Raw genomic sequence first — 18,532 nt, forward strand, 5'->3', positions numbered from 1 at the left:
TTCTTTGGTATATTGCAAGTATCCAGTACATATCTGCTACTATCACTACAAGATTTATCTAAGCAATGTGGCAGTTACATGCAAGAATAGGAAAACAATAACAATCTGTGTAGTTTCCTTAAGATGAATTTACTTACCTTGTAGTTCAGGGCCGACGGTAGTTATGATAGCACCTAGGCATCGGCCCAAACACTGATGGACTTCTGTATGTGAAGGAGGAACTGTCAGCAAGGAGGTCAAAACCAGTGACAGTGTTGGCTCCACATAGCCACGGTACATGGGCCCACTAGAATCTACTATCAAAGCCAGTGAATGAAGAGACCACGTCTGTAGTGGGAGAAAAAAAAAATTGTCTTCAATTGTAATGAAGAAAGAAAATTAACTGATTCCTTTATCTTTTAAAATCATTTTTATTGGCAGGTTAACGGTCTACAGTGCAGCTGTTGACACATGGGTCTAATCTCTCATCTTCTCATGAAAGTTCTCCACAGAACACTCTCACCCACAACTTAGGTCCTTTTTCATCATCATGCAACAGCACCTCAAGGTTCTCTTTACCCTCTCCCTTCCTCCTCCATTCCCAGAATCCTTTACTTTGGGGCAATACAGCCCACCTAACACAAGTTTCACTTTGTGTTTCTCCTCTTTGTCCTTATTTCTTTTTTAAAAAATTTTTGCCTCCAGGGATACCGCTAGGGCTCGGTGCCTACACTACGAATCCACTGCTCCTGGAGGCCATCTTTTTTCCATTGTTGCTGTTATTACTACTGTTGTTGTTATTGGATAGGACAGAGAGAAACTGAGAGAGGAGAGAAAAACAGAGGGGAAAGAAAGGTAGACACCTGCAGACCTACTTCACTGCTTGCAAAGTGACTCCCTCACCGCAGGCAAGGAGCCAGGGCTCAAACCAGAATCCTTGCACAAGTCCTGGTGCTTGGCACTATGTGTGCTTAACCCAGTGTGCTACCGCCTGGCCCCCCTTTGTCCTTATTTCGTAGGTTTCACATATAAGTGAGATAATGTGGTATTTGTCCTCTTTTTGGATTATCTCACTGTGATGTCTCTGAGTTCCATTCAAGATGAATAAACCACTCATCTCTCCAATAAAAATGATTTTTAAAAAAACAACTGGAAATGAACTTACCCCATGACTGAGCTATTTCTCTCCTGGGGATTTACCCAAAGGAAATTAAAAAAATCTATTACAATACAAGTACAATGCAAGTACAACTTGTAATAGCCAAAACTTGGAAGCAACCCAAATGTGCAATGACAGATGAGTACCTAAGAAAGTTGTGGTATACCAGGTTCCAGATGCTAGCAGGATGCCGACCAGACTTCCCTGGACAGACAACCCCACCAATGTGTCCTGGAGCTCCACTTCCCCAGAGTCCTACCCCACCATGGAAAGAGAGAGACAGGCTGGGAGTATGGATCAACCTGTCAATGCCCATACTCAGCGGGGAAGCCATTACAGAAGCCAGACCTTCCACCTTCTGTACCCCATAATGATCCTGGGTCCATACTCCCAGGGGGTTAAAGAATAGGAAAGCTATCAGGGGAGGGGATGGGATACGGAGTTCTGGTGTCTCTCTGTTTCTCTCTATCTTTCCCTCCCTTCTCAGTTTCTATCTATCTCTATCCAATAGTAAATAAATTAAATTTTAAAAACCCAGTACATCATTCCTAACCAAACCCAAATCATTGCCAAAACCATTAATAACTTAGATAGCAAATAATTTTCTGAAATCAATCTTTCCAGTTTCATAATAATAATAATAATAAAATCAGTAACATTTAACCTGGACTTCAGAGGATGTCCCATCTTGTGCCAAAGCCAATAAGATGCTGACGCTGGTCTTCAGATGTTGTCCAGAGCCGATACCCCCAACGTACCGATGCAAACAACCCAGTGCCAATGAGTGCCCAGTTCTTGACACCACATCTCGAGCAGACTTCAACCTGCAAAAACATCATGCTTCATGGAACATTTTTCTATTTTCCTATAGCAATAACAATGAGTTATACAATAAAAGGAAACCAGAACAGACTATAGCAATGACGATAATCATGATGAAGTGATCACTTTTCTCACCCCTCTGCACCAGTTAGAGACTCAAGTTAAAATGACTGGTTTAAGTTATGCATAACATTGAATAAAGTCGACTTATTTTTATTTTAGAGAAAATTTGAAAGAGGAATTATAATGTCAAATTTTTGGGTATCTGGCAGTCAAGAAACACTAAAAAAAATTTATTATGAGTACTTTAAAAAATTTTTGGACTCAGGAGTTGGGCGGTAGCGCAGCAGGTTAAGCGCATGAGGCGCAAAGTGCAAGGACCAGCCTAAGGATCCCGGTTCGAGTCCCTGGCTCCCCAGCTGCAGGGGAGTCGCTTCACAGGCGGTAAAGCAGGTCTGCAGGTGTCTGTCTTTCTCTCCCCCTCTCTGTCTTCCCCTCCTCTCTCCATTTCTCTCTGTCCTATCCAACAACAGTGACAACAAGAATATTTACAACAATAAAACAACAACAAGGGCAACAAAAGGGAATAAATAAATAAATAAATAAATAAATAAATAAATAAATTTTGGACTCAGTCCTGCAGTAGTGCAGAGGGTTAAGCTCACATGGTGCAAAAAATTTTTGGACTCATCTGGACCTTATACATGCACAACTTCACTGATCCTGGTGAGCTTTTTTTCTTTTAATTTAAAATAGAAAGGCAGCGAGAGAGAAAAAGAAAAAAGTAGACACCAGGAAAAAAGCAGACTCCATCATTTATGGCACTTCCCTGGATGCTAGACCAGAAACTATCAAATACATAGACATAGAAGAAAACATTGGTAGAACACTTTATGGTCTGTTTCAAAAATATCTTCAAAGAATCAAATCCATCAGCAAAGAAAACAAATTAATGAGACTACATCAAACTGAAAAGCCTCTGCACAGCAAAGGATACCATCACCAAAAGAAGGGCATTCTACAGCGTGGGTGAAGATCTTTATATAACGTTATTTCAGATAAAGGACTACTAACCAAAATACATAAAGAGCCCAGTAAACTTAGAACCCCCCCCAAAACAAACAAACAAACAAAAAAACAAAAAAAAACAGAAGGACAGGAGACTGGTACAGTTTAACTGTGGCTTTTTTGGTCAATTCTAAGCCACCTTGATCTGGGGCCCTAGTCAGTGAATCCTTGGATTCCCAAATTGAGGGGGCATAGGTCCTGGGTAGGGCATTTGACTGTAGATTCCCACATTGATATAATAGGCCAAGACTTCTAATAGAGCCTTCTCTTTTTTTAAATTAGTGATTTATTATTTACAAAATTATGTCATAACATGGGTATAATTCCAAACCATTCCCACCACCAAAATTTTGTGTCACCATCCCCTCCACTGGAAACTACAGCAGTTCTCCAAGGTTACAGATATAAGTTAACTATTTTTTATGGTTCTGTCTCTATGCCTTTCTTTTCTTTTTTTTTTTATAATTTATTTATAAAATAAAAAATATCGACAGAACCATAGAATGGTTCCATATTCTATCTCCTCCATTGGAAGCTTTCCTATTCTTGATCTCTCTGGGAGCATGGACCCAGGGTCATTATGGGATGCAGAAGGTGGGAGGTCTGTTTTCTGTAATTGCTTCTCCAATGCACAGGGGCATTGACATGTTGATCCATACTCTCAGCCTGTCCTTATCCTTCCCTCCTGGGACAAGGCTCTGGAGAGGTGAAGTTCCAGAGTACATTGGTGAGGTTGTCTGTCCGGGCGAGTCAGGTCATCATCATAGTAGTAATTGCTACTTGGTGTTTGTAACGTGAGTTCCTTTGCTTCCTCCTTCCTTGTGGGACTCAGTTGAGTAGTTCTTGTAAGGTGGGGTTGACTGTGACAAATTCCTGTAGTTCTTGAATATTTGAGAAAACCTTTATTTCTCCCTCAAATTTGAAGGATAATTTTGCAGGATACAATATTCGTGGCTGGAATTCCCTCTCCTGTAGAACTTTGAATATGTCATTCCACTCTCTCCTTGTCTCTAGAGTTTGTAAAGAGAAATCTGATGAAGGTCCTATAGCTCTCTGCCTTTGTATGTAACTTCTTTCCTTTCATTAGCAGTCAGCAAAATTTTTTCTTGTCGTTGACTTTTGATAGTTTTACAAGAATGTGCCTTGGTGTTGGTCTTTTTGTATTTATAAATCCGGGTGATTGTTCTGCCTCTTGAATGAGAATGTTCTGATAGTTTCCTAAGTGAGGGAAGTTCTCAGGTAAAATTGCTCTAAAAATGGACTCTGGGCCTTTGGCCTTGTTCTTCCTCTTCAGATATACCCATCACTCTTATATTCGATCTTTGTATGGAGTCTGCAATTTCACAGAGAGATGTTTCAGTCTTTCTGAACCATTCCTCTCCCTCATCTTTGAACTGAAAGAATGGGCTGGCCGTATCTTCTAGATAGATTATTTCTTCTGAGTGTGTGCATCTACTTTCTGAGCCTTTACCCGAGTATGGATTGCAGTTAGAGTGTCTTTTACTCCCTGGAGTTCTGACTGAAGTTCTTCTTTAAAGATTTGAAGATTCTTAGTGATCTCTGTTATAAGTTCCTCTCTTGTGTGTTTTAATTCCATTGTAACATGCTCTTTTAATCGCTGCTTAATTTCTTGGAGAGTCCTCCTAATGAGCTCTGTGTAGTCTGTCTCTGAGAGTCCCTCTACATCTGTGATTCCTTGGATTTCCTGTTTAGTTTCTGTCTTGCTGATATAGCATAGTTGGCTGTTTAGTTCTGTTTCCCTGCTTGCACATTTTTTGTTGGTTATTGACGGCCAGCAGGTAAAGCTATTGTGATCTCTAGGTTTCCTTTGTATTATTTGTGGCGGGTGGGACGGGGTGAGGGTGGGGTTGCTTTGGGTTGTCTTGTGTTCAAAAATGTCCTATTTTTTATGTTGTGTCTTTGCCTTGAATTCAGAAGGCTAAACCTCCCATGAGTCGAAGACTAAGAGGTTTTAAGCCCCCATCTCTTTTCTTCCGGCACTAGGAACAATGTTACTTGCTTGCTGTACTTAAAGTGAAACCACCAAAATGGTGCAGCTCAGCGCCCACGCCCCAGAGTTCTGATTTGACTTTGCTGTTCTTCAATCCGCACCCACGCCCCTTTTCACTCCAACCGCATGCACTTGAGGCTGCAGAACTTTCAGCTGTAGATTATGACTTCAGCTGGGTCTCTTGTATTTATTTGTTGTCTTGGGAAGAGAGGTGATTTGGTCCCAGTTATTCCATGGCCACGCCTCCCAGACCTAATAGATCCTTCTCTTCACCATTACTGGTCACTTCTATCAAGAATAAGGCCCATTAAGGGCCTCTCTAGGAACTTGCACTCACTGTAGAGCAGCAATTATAGGGACTGCCCCACTCTCTGAAGGGAGACTGTATCAGCCTACTCTGCCACTCAAGGAAGACTGGTCCTGAAATGAGTGCAGCCATAAATGTTCCTAGCCATGACCACTGACTGTGAGCCTAGACTGACTCAGAGGTTACACAGGCTCCTGTGCTAAATATGAATAGACATGGGCCCTAGGTCAGGTCGATGGGGTTAACAGTTAATGGTATTTATATACTCTTCTCATATTTGAGAGCTAATCTCTGCCCTAATCCAGCTTTCTAGTCCTATTTTCAACTCTGACACCATCTTTCCAGACAATACTTTTAGTTCACCCTCATGTTAGCTATCAGGCTCAGTCAAAAATTACTAAAGTCATGGGCCACACTTAAAATAGACTTTTCCAACTTCCACCCACAGAAAGACCCTAGTTTCATTTGCCCTATTTCCACCTTTGGATCACTTTTTTTTTCTTTAATATTTATTTATTCTCTTTTGTTGCCCATGTTTTTTTTTTTTTATTGTTGCAGTTATCATTCTCGTCGTTGTTGGATAGGACAGAGATAAATGGAGAGAGGAGGGGAAGACAGAGAAGGGGAGGGAAAGACAGACACCTGCAGACCTGCTTCACCGCTTGTGAAGCAACACCCCTGCAGGTGGGGAGCCGGGGGCTCGAACCGGGATCCTTACGCCGGTCCCTGTGCTTTGCGCCATGTGCGCTTAACCCACTGTGCTATTGCCGGACTCCCTTGGATCACTATTTATTGAGCAATTTGCTTTGTATCTTGCCCCGTTCTAGCCACCAATTTGCAGATGCTACCATGATGCCATCCTGACTTCCCGGGACAGATGACCTCACCAGTATGTCTCGGAACTACACCTCTCTAGAGCCCTAGCCCAATAGGGAAAGACAGAAACAGGCTGGGGTATGGATCAACCTGTCAATGACCATGTTCAGTGAAGAAGTGATTACAGAAGTCAGACCTTCCACCTCTGCACCCCATAAAGAATTTTGGCCCATTCTCTGAGAGGGATAAAGAATACAGAAGCTTACAATAGAAGGAATGGGTCACAGAAATCTGATGTTGGGAACTGTGTGGAATTATAACCCTGGTATCTTACAACCTTATTAAATCACTAATAAAAATTAATTTAAAAAATACCCAAACAACTCCAAAAGAAAATGGGGGAAGGACATGGAAGCTTCACCAAGGAAGAGTTCCAGAAAGCCAGCAGAGACATGAGAAAGTGCTCAAAGTAAAAGATTATCAGAGAAATGCAAATAACTACAATGAGATAACACTTTACACCCATGAGGATGTCATCCATTACCAAGGACAGTAACAACAGATCTTGGAGAGGGTGTGGGAAAGAGAACATTTCTACACTGCTGGTGGGAGTGTAAAGTGATCCAATAGTCTGGAGATTTCTCAGAACAATAGAAGTGGACCTACCATATGGCCCAGCAACTTCTCTATTAAAAAATTTTTATTAATGATTTAATATTGATTTACAAAATAACACGTCAACAGGAGTATAATTCCACACTGTTCCCAACACCAGAGTACTGAATCCCCAGTCTCCCCACTATAAGCCACTGCAGTTCCTCCAAGGTTATAGACATGGGACAACTATCATCTCTACAACTATCTATCTACATTTGTACATAATTGCCCTCTTTTTCTTCTAGGTCCATTCCTCTCTTCCCCTCTAAGCCACTCATGACACTGTTACTACATCCAAATGTCCCTCTCCTTTTCTTCTCTCTCTTCGGGTGCTGATGGAGCTGGAGTTCAGAATCCTCTTATCCTCTTCCTCCTATCACTTCTCCCCTACTGGGAGTATGAATCAAGATTGTTTTTAGAGTGCAGAAGGTAGGAATTCTGGCTTATGTAATTTCTTCTTCGCTGGACATGGGCGTTGGCAGGTTGACTCATACCTCCAGACTGTTTCTATCTTTCCCTAGTGGGTTAGAGAGAGGCAAGGTTCCAGGAAATACCGGTGAGGTGATCTGCCCAGAGAAGTCAGGACAGAATCATGGTAGCATCTGCAACTTGGTGCCTGGAAGGTGGCAGACATAAAGTGAGACAAAATGGTTAATGAACAGGAACTAAAAAATAGGAATAGAGCAGATGAAATTAGGGTAGAAGAAAGATAGAAGTCCATTTTAGGCATGTTCTCAGGAGCACACAACTATGTTTTTTGGCTTGAGTTGATAGCCAGCCTGAGGTTGGATAAATATATTGTCTGAGAAAATGGTGTCAGAGTAGAGAAAAGGGCTAGAAAGTTGGATTAGGGCAGTGACTTGCTCCCATTCTTGTAAAAAATTCTGTGAATAAAATTAACTATTTACCTCCATCAGCCTGACCTAAGGCCCATATATATTATATATTTAGCACAAGAGCCTGTGTGACTTGCAAGTCCCTATTGGTCTAAGCTTGCAGCTCATGGTCATAGCCCACCAACTTCTCTCCTGGGAATTACCCAAAGGAAACAAAAACAGCACTCAAAAGAAATCTATCTACACCTATGTTTATAGTATCACAATTTTTTTAGTAGCACAATTTTTAATACCCAAAATGTGGAAACAACCCAGATATCCAACAACAAATGAGTGGCTAAAAAATCTGTGGTTAATATATGTGGATGGAATAATATTCAGCTGTTAAACTTCCTTTATAATCATCTTGGATAGAATTTGAAGGCATCATGTCAAATGAGATACGCCAAAGAGAGAAGTACAAATACCAAATTATCTCCCTTACAAATGAGTTGTAATAAGTAGGAACAGAGAGGGAGAACACAAAGTGAGACAGGACAGGACATGGTACAGTGTATCAAATAAAGGACTCTGGGGAAAAAAGGGAAAGGAAGGGTGAAAGAGAACCCTGGGGTCCCGGCGCATAATGAAATTATACCCATTTGTCAATGACTGCACTGTAAACTGTTACCCCCACCCAATAAAAATGATTTAAAAGCAGGAGGAGAAGAGCATACCCCAAAATATAAATAACGAACAAAGAGTAACAGCAGCGGGTGTGGGTGGAATTTGGGAAAGCTGCAGAGGAAAGGACTTCCGAGCGCCCCTGATAAAGCGCACAACTGAGAGAAATCCTATTCAAACCCCCTGATAAAGCGCACAACTGAGAGAAATCCTATTCAAACCCCCTGATAAAGCGCACAACTGAGAGAAATCCTATTCAAACGCCCCTTGCTTTCGTTACACACCACAGGTTAGACACCTTCATGATACTGAAAACATACAACATATTACAATCATACCAAAATCAAAAGTTTAAGCAATTACTGAATTCAAAATTGAGATCAAGGGGTTGGGGAGATAGCTCTGTGGGTGGAGGACAGGATGTGCATAGTGTGGGGTTCAAAAATCAATCTCTAGCACCATATATGGCAGAGTTTAGTTGTGTTCTGATTCTTCCACTCCCTCATGAAAGTTTAAAAATTTAAAAACAAATATATCCTTAAAATTTTAAATCACTGAGGTACATAGCATAATGGTTATGCAAAGAGACTCTCATGCCTGAGGCTCCGAAGTCCCAGGTTTAATCCCCCACATCATCATAAGCCAGAGCTGAGCAGTGCTCTGGTAAAAAACAAAAAACAGGGAGTTGGGCAGTAGCGCAGCGGGTTAGGCGCATGTGGTACAAAGTTCAAGGACCGGTATGAGGATCCCGGTTCGAGCCCCCGGCTCCCCACCTGCAGGGGAGTCACTTCACAGGCAGTGAAACAAGTCTGCAGGTGTCTTATCTTTCTCTCCCCGTCTTCCCCTCCTCTCTTCATTTCTCTTTGTCCTATCCAACAACGACGACATGAATAACAACAATAACTACAAGGATAAAACAAGGGCAAAAAGGGGAATAAATATTTAAAAACAAACAAACTTTAGATCGCTATGGGCCAGGCAGTGGTGCACCTGTTTGGTTCTTAGCTCCCACTTCTTAGAGTCTCCCATTTGTTAATGAACTACTGGGTTACACTATAAAAGTACCCCTTGTGAGGGGGAAGCCTCACAAGCAGTGAATCAAAGGTATAGGTATCTCTTCTTCTCTGTCCCTCTCTATAGCCCCCCCCCCCAATTCTATGTCTCTGTCAAATAAGTAAATAAATAAAAAATTTTAAAACTAAAAAAAAATTGTCATGAAAACATAAAATACTACAATGTGGAAAACAGTCTACTGAATAATTATTAACAACTTAAAAGACATCTTTTAAAACAATAAGGGCAACAAAAGGGAACAAATAAAAAAGATCATTTCTTAAAAAAAAAACAAGAAAGACATCTTTTATGAGAAACTTGGTGGTAAAGAGATGCACTGACTGTGGCCCAGGAGGTGGAGCAGTGGGTAAAGGCACAGGACACACCAGCAGGATCTAGAGTCCAATCCCCAGCAACACATGCACCAGTGTGATGCTCTAGTTCTCTGGTTCTTTCTTTCCCCTTTCTCACTAGGAAATTGTGATTTTTTTTTTTTTTAATGAGATGCACTTACTTGTCAAAGCTGTACTGGGCCATTCTGGCAATAAAGGTGGCTTCTCCCACCACCTGAGCCATTCTGCCAAGAGCCTCCCCTGCAGCACATCGTAAGATGGGGTTTGGGTTGTCCAGAGCACCCATCACCAGTGTCAGAGCTGATTTACGAACTTCCTCTGGGCCTAATGTACTTTTATTTTCAGCTAGGCCCTAGTGATTAAAAATAACAATGACAATCCAAAAATTAGATTACACAACAGAAAAAATTATAAATGCACATCATCGCATTCTTTCTTTAGCCAACTTTCACATGAACAGACTATGCCCAGAATCAACACCTATAAAAATGAAAGCAATCAGTTTTCTGACATGATGTAACACATAAAGTTCAACTGACCTTAAAACCAAAAATACCTAGAAGTGTCTGTATCTAAAGCCTAAAACTGATGAATTTCTATGCATTTATATTTGCCCTCTCTTTTATATATTTGCATTGTATACAGCTCTTCTAAATCTCTCTTTGGAGAATCTAATCAAGTAAACTATTCTCTAAAGTTATCTTATGAATTCCTAATAAATGGAGTGTCAAAAATGCTAATGAATTCTTTTGTGAAACTGCATTAATTGTGAGCATATGTGTATAGTTTTTCTATACAGTTTTCATCCATTTCAGATGTGTAAGGAAAGGTGAAAAGTAGCTGCTTTTGTGTAATGTGCATTTTAAATAAAATGTTGCTTATATTATTAAAAAAGATATGAACTCTATTTTTCTTGTAAAATGAATAAAAAATCTTTGAAATAAAATTTAATATTCTAAAAATATACAGTGCTTAATTATAATCCAAATAACAAGATGAAGTTTCTAATGCTTTAAAGCCATAACAGCATAGCTGTCAAGAAATACACAGGTAAATGTAACAGTTCAGCTATGCTTGGTTTATCACTGGAGCTCAATGCCTGCACTCTTGGAGGCCTTAATTATTACTTTTTATTTTTCTTTATTTCATAGGAGAGCAATTAAGAGTTGGGGAGATGGGGAGAGAGAAAGAGAGATACCTGCACACTTGCTTTACCACTCATGAAGCTTCCCCCACTGTAGGTAGGGACCAGGGACTTGAACCCAGGTCCTTGTACTTGGTAACGTGTGTGCTTAACCAAATGCACCACTGCCTGGTCCCTGTGTCTGACTTACTAATGCACTAAAGTCTTAGTTCAGAATGCTATTATGTCTTAAACATAAATACCTTTAATGCACTAAGGACAGCAGTAAATATATTAAGCTGCACAGCCTGCTGGCGGACACCTTTGGCTTGTTTAACACACTCAGCAAAGTGATCTAACATTTGTAACCTGTAATAATAAGCAACACATGAATAAGATATCATTCAAATATGGCTCAAAACACAAATAAGAATACATGCTAATTGTTTAACAAATAATGTTGATAAGGTCTATCTCCTTCCTTTCTTTTATTATCTTTTCTTCCCTTTCATTCCCTATTTGTTCAAACAGATGGGGGTAGGGGAGAGACTCTACAGTTCTAGAATTTTCCAGTGTCATGGCTCCTCCCATGTGATGCCAGGGCTTGAACCTGGTCACATGTACAATAAGGCACACACCCTAACTGGTGAGCTACCTCTCCAGCTCCAAGTCCCCCCCCCATTTTATTCCTACATTAGGCCAAATCATATCGCCACCATCTGAATTAATATATGAACATGTGGCTATCAATGGAAACAAGGCAAGTGCCTATACAGTTTCAACTAGTATAATAGAATTTTCTCACCAATAAATAAATCTTAAAGATAGTAGAAAAAAAATCTGCCAGTGAAAATTTTAGTAAGATATAGTCCATACTACCATAAATATCAGGTACTAATACATACAGTCAAATATTAAAAATTTTCAAACTGAAAAAAAAAAAAATTCAGGTGGAGGGTAGATAGCATAATGGTTATGCAAACAGACTCTCGTGCCTGAAGCTCTAGTCTTTGGTTCAATTCCCTGCACCACCATAAGCCAGAGATGAACAGTGCTGTAGTTAAAAAAAAAAAGTTTCAAACTAAATGGGACTTGCATGCAACTTTTAATTGGTATATCTGCCAGTTTTGTTAGTAAATTATGAGTCTATTATCTAAGTAACAATCCACCTTAATGCAGTTAACTGAGATGGAGTGGGGGAACCTGTTAGAATCTAGTTTAGGGACTGACAGCTAGCTCACCAGGTAGAGTGTGTGCCTTACCATGCTTATGGCCCTGGATTCAAGCCCTGGCACCACACAGAAACACCAGGCATGACACCAATGTAGGTCCATGGATGGTCCTACCTTGAGCAGTGCTATGGTGTCTCTTCTGTCATTTTTGTCTTTCTCCCTCTAAATAGGGGGTGGGGAGAAGGGGACTGGAGACACCTTAGATACAGGAGGCCATGTATTGCCTGGCAAGACATAACGTAAATATGTACTGTTCACATACAATAAAAATTAACTGACTTCACACTGACCGGTGTTTAAAAGAAACATGAGGAAACACTACGCCAAAGAGAGCCACAGATGCATCAATGACTGAAACTCCCAGGGGCAGAGGACCAGGCACAGCTTCTCCTGCAGGTATTCGCAAGTAGATGGATGAGGGGTCATGTTCCAGAGCCCCACTTCCAGATGCACTGTTTGGCTGGAGCTGCAAAAGAATGACAAAGAAACCAGCAAAGTCTACTTTAAGAAATTTACTTCCTAAATATTGGGTATGAAGACAAGAACAAGGGAGGTAGGAGAAAAGGTAACAACAACAATAAAAGAATGGAGTGAGTTACTCTTAACAACTTAAAAGAGGAAAATACAACTTAGCTGTGAAAACCAGTAACACCTCATATCCTTTTAATAAAAGGCTTGTTCAAACATTTTTATAATACTTGCCCCTAAAATGTGGAAGTAATACAATATCACAAATAAATCCACAAAGACATGTTTAGAGAGATGTTAGTAACTTCCTACAAAAATACAAAAAAAAGAGGTTTACAGTTAACAGGTTTTTTTTTTTTAATATTTTATTTATTTCCTTTTTGTTGCCCTTGTTTTTATTGTTGCAGTTATTATTGTCGTTATTGATGTCATTGTTGTTGGACAGGACAGAGAGAAATGGAGAGAGAAGAGGAAGACAGAGAAGGGAGAGAAAGAGAGACACCTGCAGACCTGCTTCACCGCCTGTGAAGCAACTCCTCTGCAGGTGGGGAGCTGGGGGCGTGAACCGGGATCCTTATGCCGGCCCTTGAGCTTGGCGCCATGTGCACTTAACCTGCTGCACCAATGCCTGGCTCCCAAAATATTTCATTTTAAATGCTGTTGTGTGCTGTTGTTTTTGATTGGTTGCTATTTCAGTCCCTTGCATGGTGTGCTACCTGGTCTTCAATTGATTTATGGTCAGTTTCCTGTAGCCAGGAGCCAAGAAGAACACTGTCGTCATAATGGCAGAGGGATCTGAGGAGAGAAGTGGTGGTGTTGGCTGAATTGTCAGTCAGAGTAAATTCTGCTACCAGTTCTCTCAGCAGTGCATTGAAAGATCCTGAAAAACAGAATTTCAGATTAAAAAAGTATCACTTTATTGAAAACTATCATCATGGTCCACAAGCAGTAGTAGGTGCAATAGGAATAAAGTAATTAAGTCCCTATTTTACTTTTAAAATCTATATTAGATATTATAATATATTTGATACCTTATATATCAAATATATATAAATCTATATTTGATAATAATGGTGCTTCCTTTATGCTACTGTATCATGCTTTTGGCCCATGTTAAAGTAATCAAAGAACTCAAGGAAAGGAAATGCTGATATAGTTATTAAATATTAAACTTAACATGCAATGTAAATTAAAATGTTTAATTTTAAATTGATTAGTGGTCTTCACACATTAAAACAGTTACTCTAAATTAATTATGATATTATAAACACTAATTTCTCAATGATATACAAACATGATCAGAGCATGTAAAAAATTCATGGGTATGGTTGAAGTGGAGACAAATCAATACCTTATTTTTTAACGTGAGTGTTTTACATAATACTTGATTTTTGTAACGTACACAATTAGCCTACCTCCAGATTCCTATATCACTAGAGATATTATAATATATATGAAGCTGTTGAGGATAGTATGTAAAAGCACAGGCTTTGATACTGAACCAGTTGGGTTAGAATCCACACTACCGCTCCCTGGATATTGGGCTTGGCAGACTGCACAGCTGCTCTGTACCCATGACTCTTTATAAATTAGAGTCTACAGTCTCCTGAGGTTGTGGTTAAACTCAAATGAGCTAATATGTGTGCAGGACTTTGAAGAGACCCAAACACAGCAAGAACTCCCCAGTGGCAATAGAGTGCAAGCCCAGCACTCTACCACCAGAATTTTCTTTGTTTCTTTTTTAAGATCTATGTATTGTAAGTGAGTTGGTTTCCTAAGGGAGAGAGGAAGAGAGAAGCCAGAACACCACTCTGGTACGTGGTACCAGGAATGTAACTGAGAGCCTCCAGCATGTAAGCCCAACACTCCACTCGTTAAGCTATCTCCCCAGACACCATACTCCTCTCCATGAAGAAGAGGAAAAGGCTGCCTTTCTCTGCACAGAGAATCAGGAGAAAGACTTGGGAGGATCTCTATCTCTTGCATTCAATTGTTATTTTGGGAAGAGCACACATCTGATTGCAGCTATTCCATAAACCACGTCTCCTAGAAGCTCAGGAGCTCCATAACAATAAACTCTGTGAGGAATTAGAAAGGTATTTTCAGAGATTTCTATGAAATACCACAGTTGTGGGAGTTGGGCGGTAGCACAGCAGGTTAAGCGCACGTGGCACGAAGCACAAGGACCGGCATAAGGATCCCGGTTCGAGCCCCTGGCTCCCCACCTGCAGGGGAGTCGCTTCACAGATGGTGAAGCAGGTCTGCAGGTATCTATTTTTCTCTCCCCCTTTGTCTTCCCCTCCTCTCTCCATTTCTCTCTGTCCTATCCAACAATGAAGACATCAATAACAACAACAATAACTACTACAACAATAAAACAAGGGCAACAAAAGGGAATCAATAAATAAAATTTTAAAAAAAGAAAGAAAAGAAATACCACAATTGTATTTACCTTCATAGGTTTTGGGAGGTAACAAGGCCAAGATGTCATAAAGCCTTAGACGGACCATTGCGGCACTGGCCTTCAGGTGTGCTCCATGGGCTTTAATCACAGATGGAATGCTGGGTGTGAGAATGAGGGGAGAGTTGGTAGCAGCTCACTAGAATGACACATGGCTCTAAAGTTTCTAAATATTTTCCAACAATGTATCATACACAGCCAAAGCATATAATGAGCACTGCATTTTCTTTCTTTCTTCCTTTCCTACTTTTTTTTTTTTTTACCTCTTTAAACTTTATTTTGAAATGACAGAGAAATTGAGAGGGAAGGGGGTAAAGAGAAAGACAGACAGACACATCTGCAACACTGCTAGACTGCTCATGAAGCTTCTTCCTCGGCGGCTGAGGACTGGGATCTCGAACCTGTGTCCTTGCACATGGTAACACATGCACTTAGCTAGGTGTGCCATGAACCGGCCAAACACTGCACTTTCTTTTACACTGTAGTTTGCATTATGCTAACCTTTGCTGTTAGTAACAGAAATGTTATTAAATACAATTTAATATCAATACACAAGTTGCTGTTACTTTCAAAGTTATTTTCTGCAAGTTTATAAAAGTGAAGTTTTATGACATTTGTACATGATCCTATGGGGAAAGACAAGGCATGATTATAATTATGGAAGTAGGCATAAACTTGTCAGAAGTGCTTACTTACTGTGACATCATAGTCATGGCACATTCAATAGGAGTCATCAGCTTTCTGATCACATCTTCAGTTAGGAGTTCAGGACAATGTGCAACAAAACTCCTCATTGCTAGAGAAAATTTTTTACAAAAAGAGATGAGCAGCTTTGTTATATGGATGAAAGAAATGTGTAAAAAGTGTATAAAAAAGGGCACTGATAATTTTTAATTATTAAAAAACACAATGATTTGAAATAAGGTCAAACCAAAAGGAGAACTAGCTCAATTATGGAGGAAAGTCACTGGAAAGGTCTGGAGTTTAGGAATATGGCCAGCAGAAATGGAAGGAGGGAAGAGTACTATTAATGAGACTTCTGGAGTAGGAAGTCTAAGGCCTATAGCCAGCTCCACATGAGTTCAGGTGGCTACAAAGAAAGAAATCTTAAGACACAACCAAGATAAGACAGTCTAGTGAAAAGGAGAAACTTTAGTGGATCCTTAGCCACAGAGATAAGACTGAAATAGATCTCAGATGTATGAGAGCAAAACTGACCCAGCTCCTCATAGCTAAGTGACAGCTATAGCTCTTTGCTTTGGAAATGAACTAAAAAAGAACATGGTCACCTATTGTAACTCTAATTCCCCATAAGGCATAACTTGAGTCTTTCCTGTAAGTTGTTGACTCCCAAACAAAAACAAATTTATTCATAATTTCTGTAATGCTGATATCTCTATCATGTTTACAGATGTGATTATGATAAGAAACACTTGTGTGTCTGTTATGAAAAGCTTACCTGTCATCTCAGATCAACTCAGGAATCCTGAGTTTCCTTTCCCTTCAAATATTCATGGGGTATTTTTACAACATGACCCAGTAGTTCATTAACAAATGAGAGACTGTAAGAAGTGGCAACTAAGTAACCTGGGCTCTAGTTTCTAGTTCACTTGGAACTCTTCATATTGATACCTTCTTTTCAGGGTTTTGACTTCATACTTCTTACAAAAATAGCAAGTTGGTATATAGGGTTTTTTTTTTTTTTTTCTGCCTCCAGGGTTATCACTAGGGCTCAGTGCCTGCACTACGAATCCACTGTTTTTGGAGGCTATTTTTCTCATTTTGTTGCCCTTGTTGTGGTTGTTATTATTATTGCCATCATTGTTGTTGAATAGTACAGAGAGAAATCGAGAGAGATGGGGAAGACAGAGAGGAGGAGAGAAAGATAAGACACCAACAGACCTGCTTCACTGCCTGTGAAGTGACCCCCTGCAGGTGGGGAGCTGGGGGCCTGAACTGGGATCCTTACTCTGGTCCTCGCGCTGGTCCATGCACTTTGCGTCATGTGTGCTTAAACTGCTGCGCTACCACCCAGCTCCCTAGCATTTATTTTTACTTTTAATTTATGAGAAAGATAGGAGGAGAGTAAGAACCAGACATCACTCTGGTACTTGTGCTGCCGGGGACCTCATGCTTGGGAGTCTAATACTTTATCCATTGTGTCACCTCCCAGAATATTAGTGTATAGTTTTTACAGTTTCTTTCTAAATCAAAAAGTCTACAGATTTATCACCACATATTAAAATAAAAATTAAGTAGTGATTTCACTTCACAAATGCTTGTAATAAAATAATATTCTGAAAGTATACTCCTTTCATTGCTTACCACATAAAGCTCCAGCTCGACCTTCCAAGGTTACCTGCCAAGTAAAAGAATCGCCCCTGGCCTTTTCAGCCTCCAATTCCTTCAGGGAACGAGGGAAAACATTTCTCCACAACAACAACATCTTGGGAAGATGGTAACGAACAACAGATGGTCCTAACCAAGAAAATGAGAAAACAAAACTCTCCTTATGCACATAATACATAGTAAATAATAATAGTAATACTGAGCAAGGACAAGAGCCCCCCATAGCTTTAATACAGTCTACTCCATTTCTAATATTAAGTAGAGAAATCTACGACACCTTTACCACTTTGCAATACCACGCAAAGTCTTGAAAATAAACTAAAATTTTAAATTACAGAGTAAACTAAGCTCTTATTCAAGTGTAACTATACCTAAGGTCATAAGTGCTCCAAGTAAAAGCCATCCAGCTTGAGTGCGCTGTAACGACAGCCTGCTGTTCTGGGCAGCAGTTCGAAGGAGATCTTCAGCAATACTCACTACCATCTGAAAGAGAAGTCCACAGCTGTACTGTCATTTAAACAGGCAAAAGTATTCAAATTAGAAAACACATAGATATACACTTTATTTAACAACAAGATGCTGTTAATACAGTTTTTAAAAGGCAACAACAGAAAAACCTACTTACCCGGATGGGCCCACCGACCCTGCAAAAGCCCAAAGCAGAGTGGTGGAGTGTGAGCTCTAGAGGCACAGTCTGGCTTCAGAATCCAGCTTTGTCACTGCCTCACTTTCTGAACTGGGACAACTTAACCCCTTCCCCGTCCCCACCCCCCAACACACACAGTTTCTCATGGGCGAAATAGAAATGGCAATAGTTTCAACTTTTCATCTCATGAGGATTAAATAAGTTGATAAGTATGCGTGCTTAACCAGGTGTGCCACCATCTGATCTCCCAAATAAGTTGATAAAGCACTCAGAATAAGTGCTGGGTCATGTAACTAATAAATGCTGTTATTGTTACATATCATTAAAAATAACTGCTATTTTTCTCTACTCAAAGATTTTCAAACTACCAGGAAAAAGAAAATAAAGGGAGTCGGGCTGTAGCGCAGCGGGTTAAGCACAGGTGGCGCAAAGCACAAGCACCAGCATAAGGATCCTGGTTCGAGCCCCGACTCCCCACCTGCAGGGGAGTCGCTTCACAAGCAGTGAAGCAGGTCTGCAGTTCTCCCCC

The 18,532-nt window shown here is 40.2% G+C and overlaps 1 protein-coding gene across 2 annotated transcripts in view; it reads right to left on the reverse strand.

Annotated features, from left to right (window-relative positions):
- The window catches only part of HEATR5B (HEAT repeat containing 5B), a 95,894-nt gene that overhangs the window by 55,526 nt on the left and 21,836 nt on the right, over nt 1-18,532 (reverse strand). For both annotated transcript variants that reach the window (XM_007521002.3, XM_060186870.1), the window contains exons 11-20: nt 17,729-17,840; nt 17,334-17,486; nt 15,705-15,804; nt 15,000-15,109; nt 13,264-13,427; nt 12,370-12,545; nt 11,111-11,216; nt 9,886-10,076; nt 1,803-1,962; nt 138-327 (exon numbers count right to left, since the gene is read on the reverse strand). In XM_007521002.3, the coding sequence (XP_007521064.1) occupies nt 138-327; nt 1,803-1,962; nt 9,886-10,076; nt 11,111-11,216; nt 12,370-12,545; nt 13,264-13,427; nt 15,000-15,109; nt 15,705-15,804; nt 17,334-17,486; nt 17,729-17,840 (1,462 nt within the window). The remainder of the gene's footprint in view (nt 1-137; nt 328-1,802; nt 1,963-9,885; nt 10,077-11,110; nt 11,217-12,369; nt 12,546-13,263; nt 13,428-14,999; nt 15,110-15,704; nt 15,805-17,333; nt 17,487-17,728; nt 17,841-18,532) is intronic.

Source organism: Erinaceus europaeus, chromosome 3 (assembly GCF_950295315.1).
Source record: "Erinaceus europaeus chromosome 3, mEriEur2.1, whole genome shotgun sequence".
Lineage (NCBI taxonomy): Eukaryota > Metazoa > Chordata > Mammalia > Eulipotyphla > Erinaceidae > Erinaceus > Erinaceus europaeus.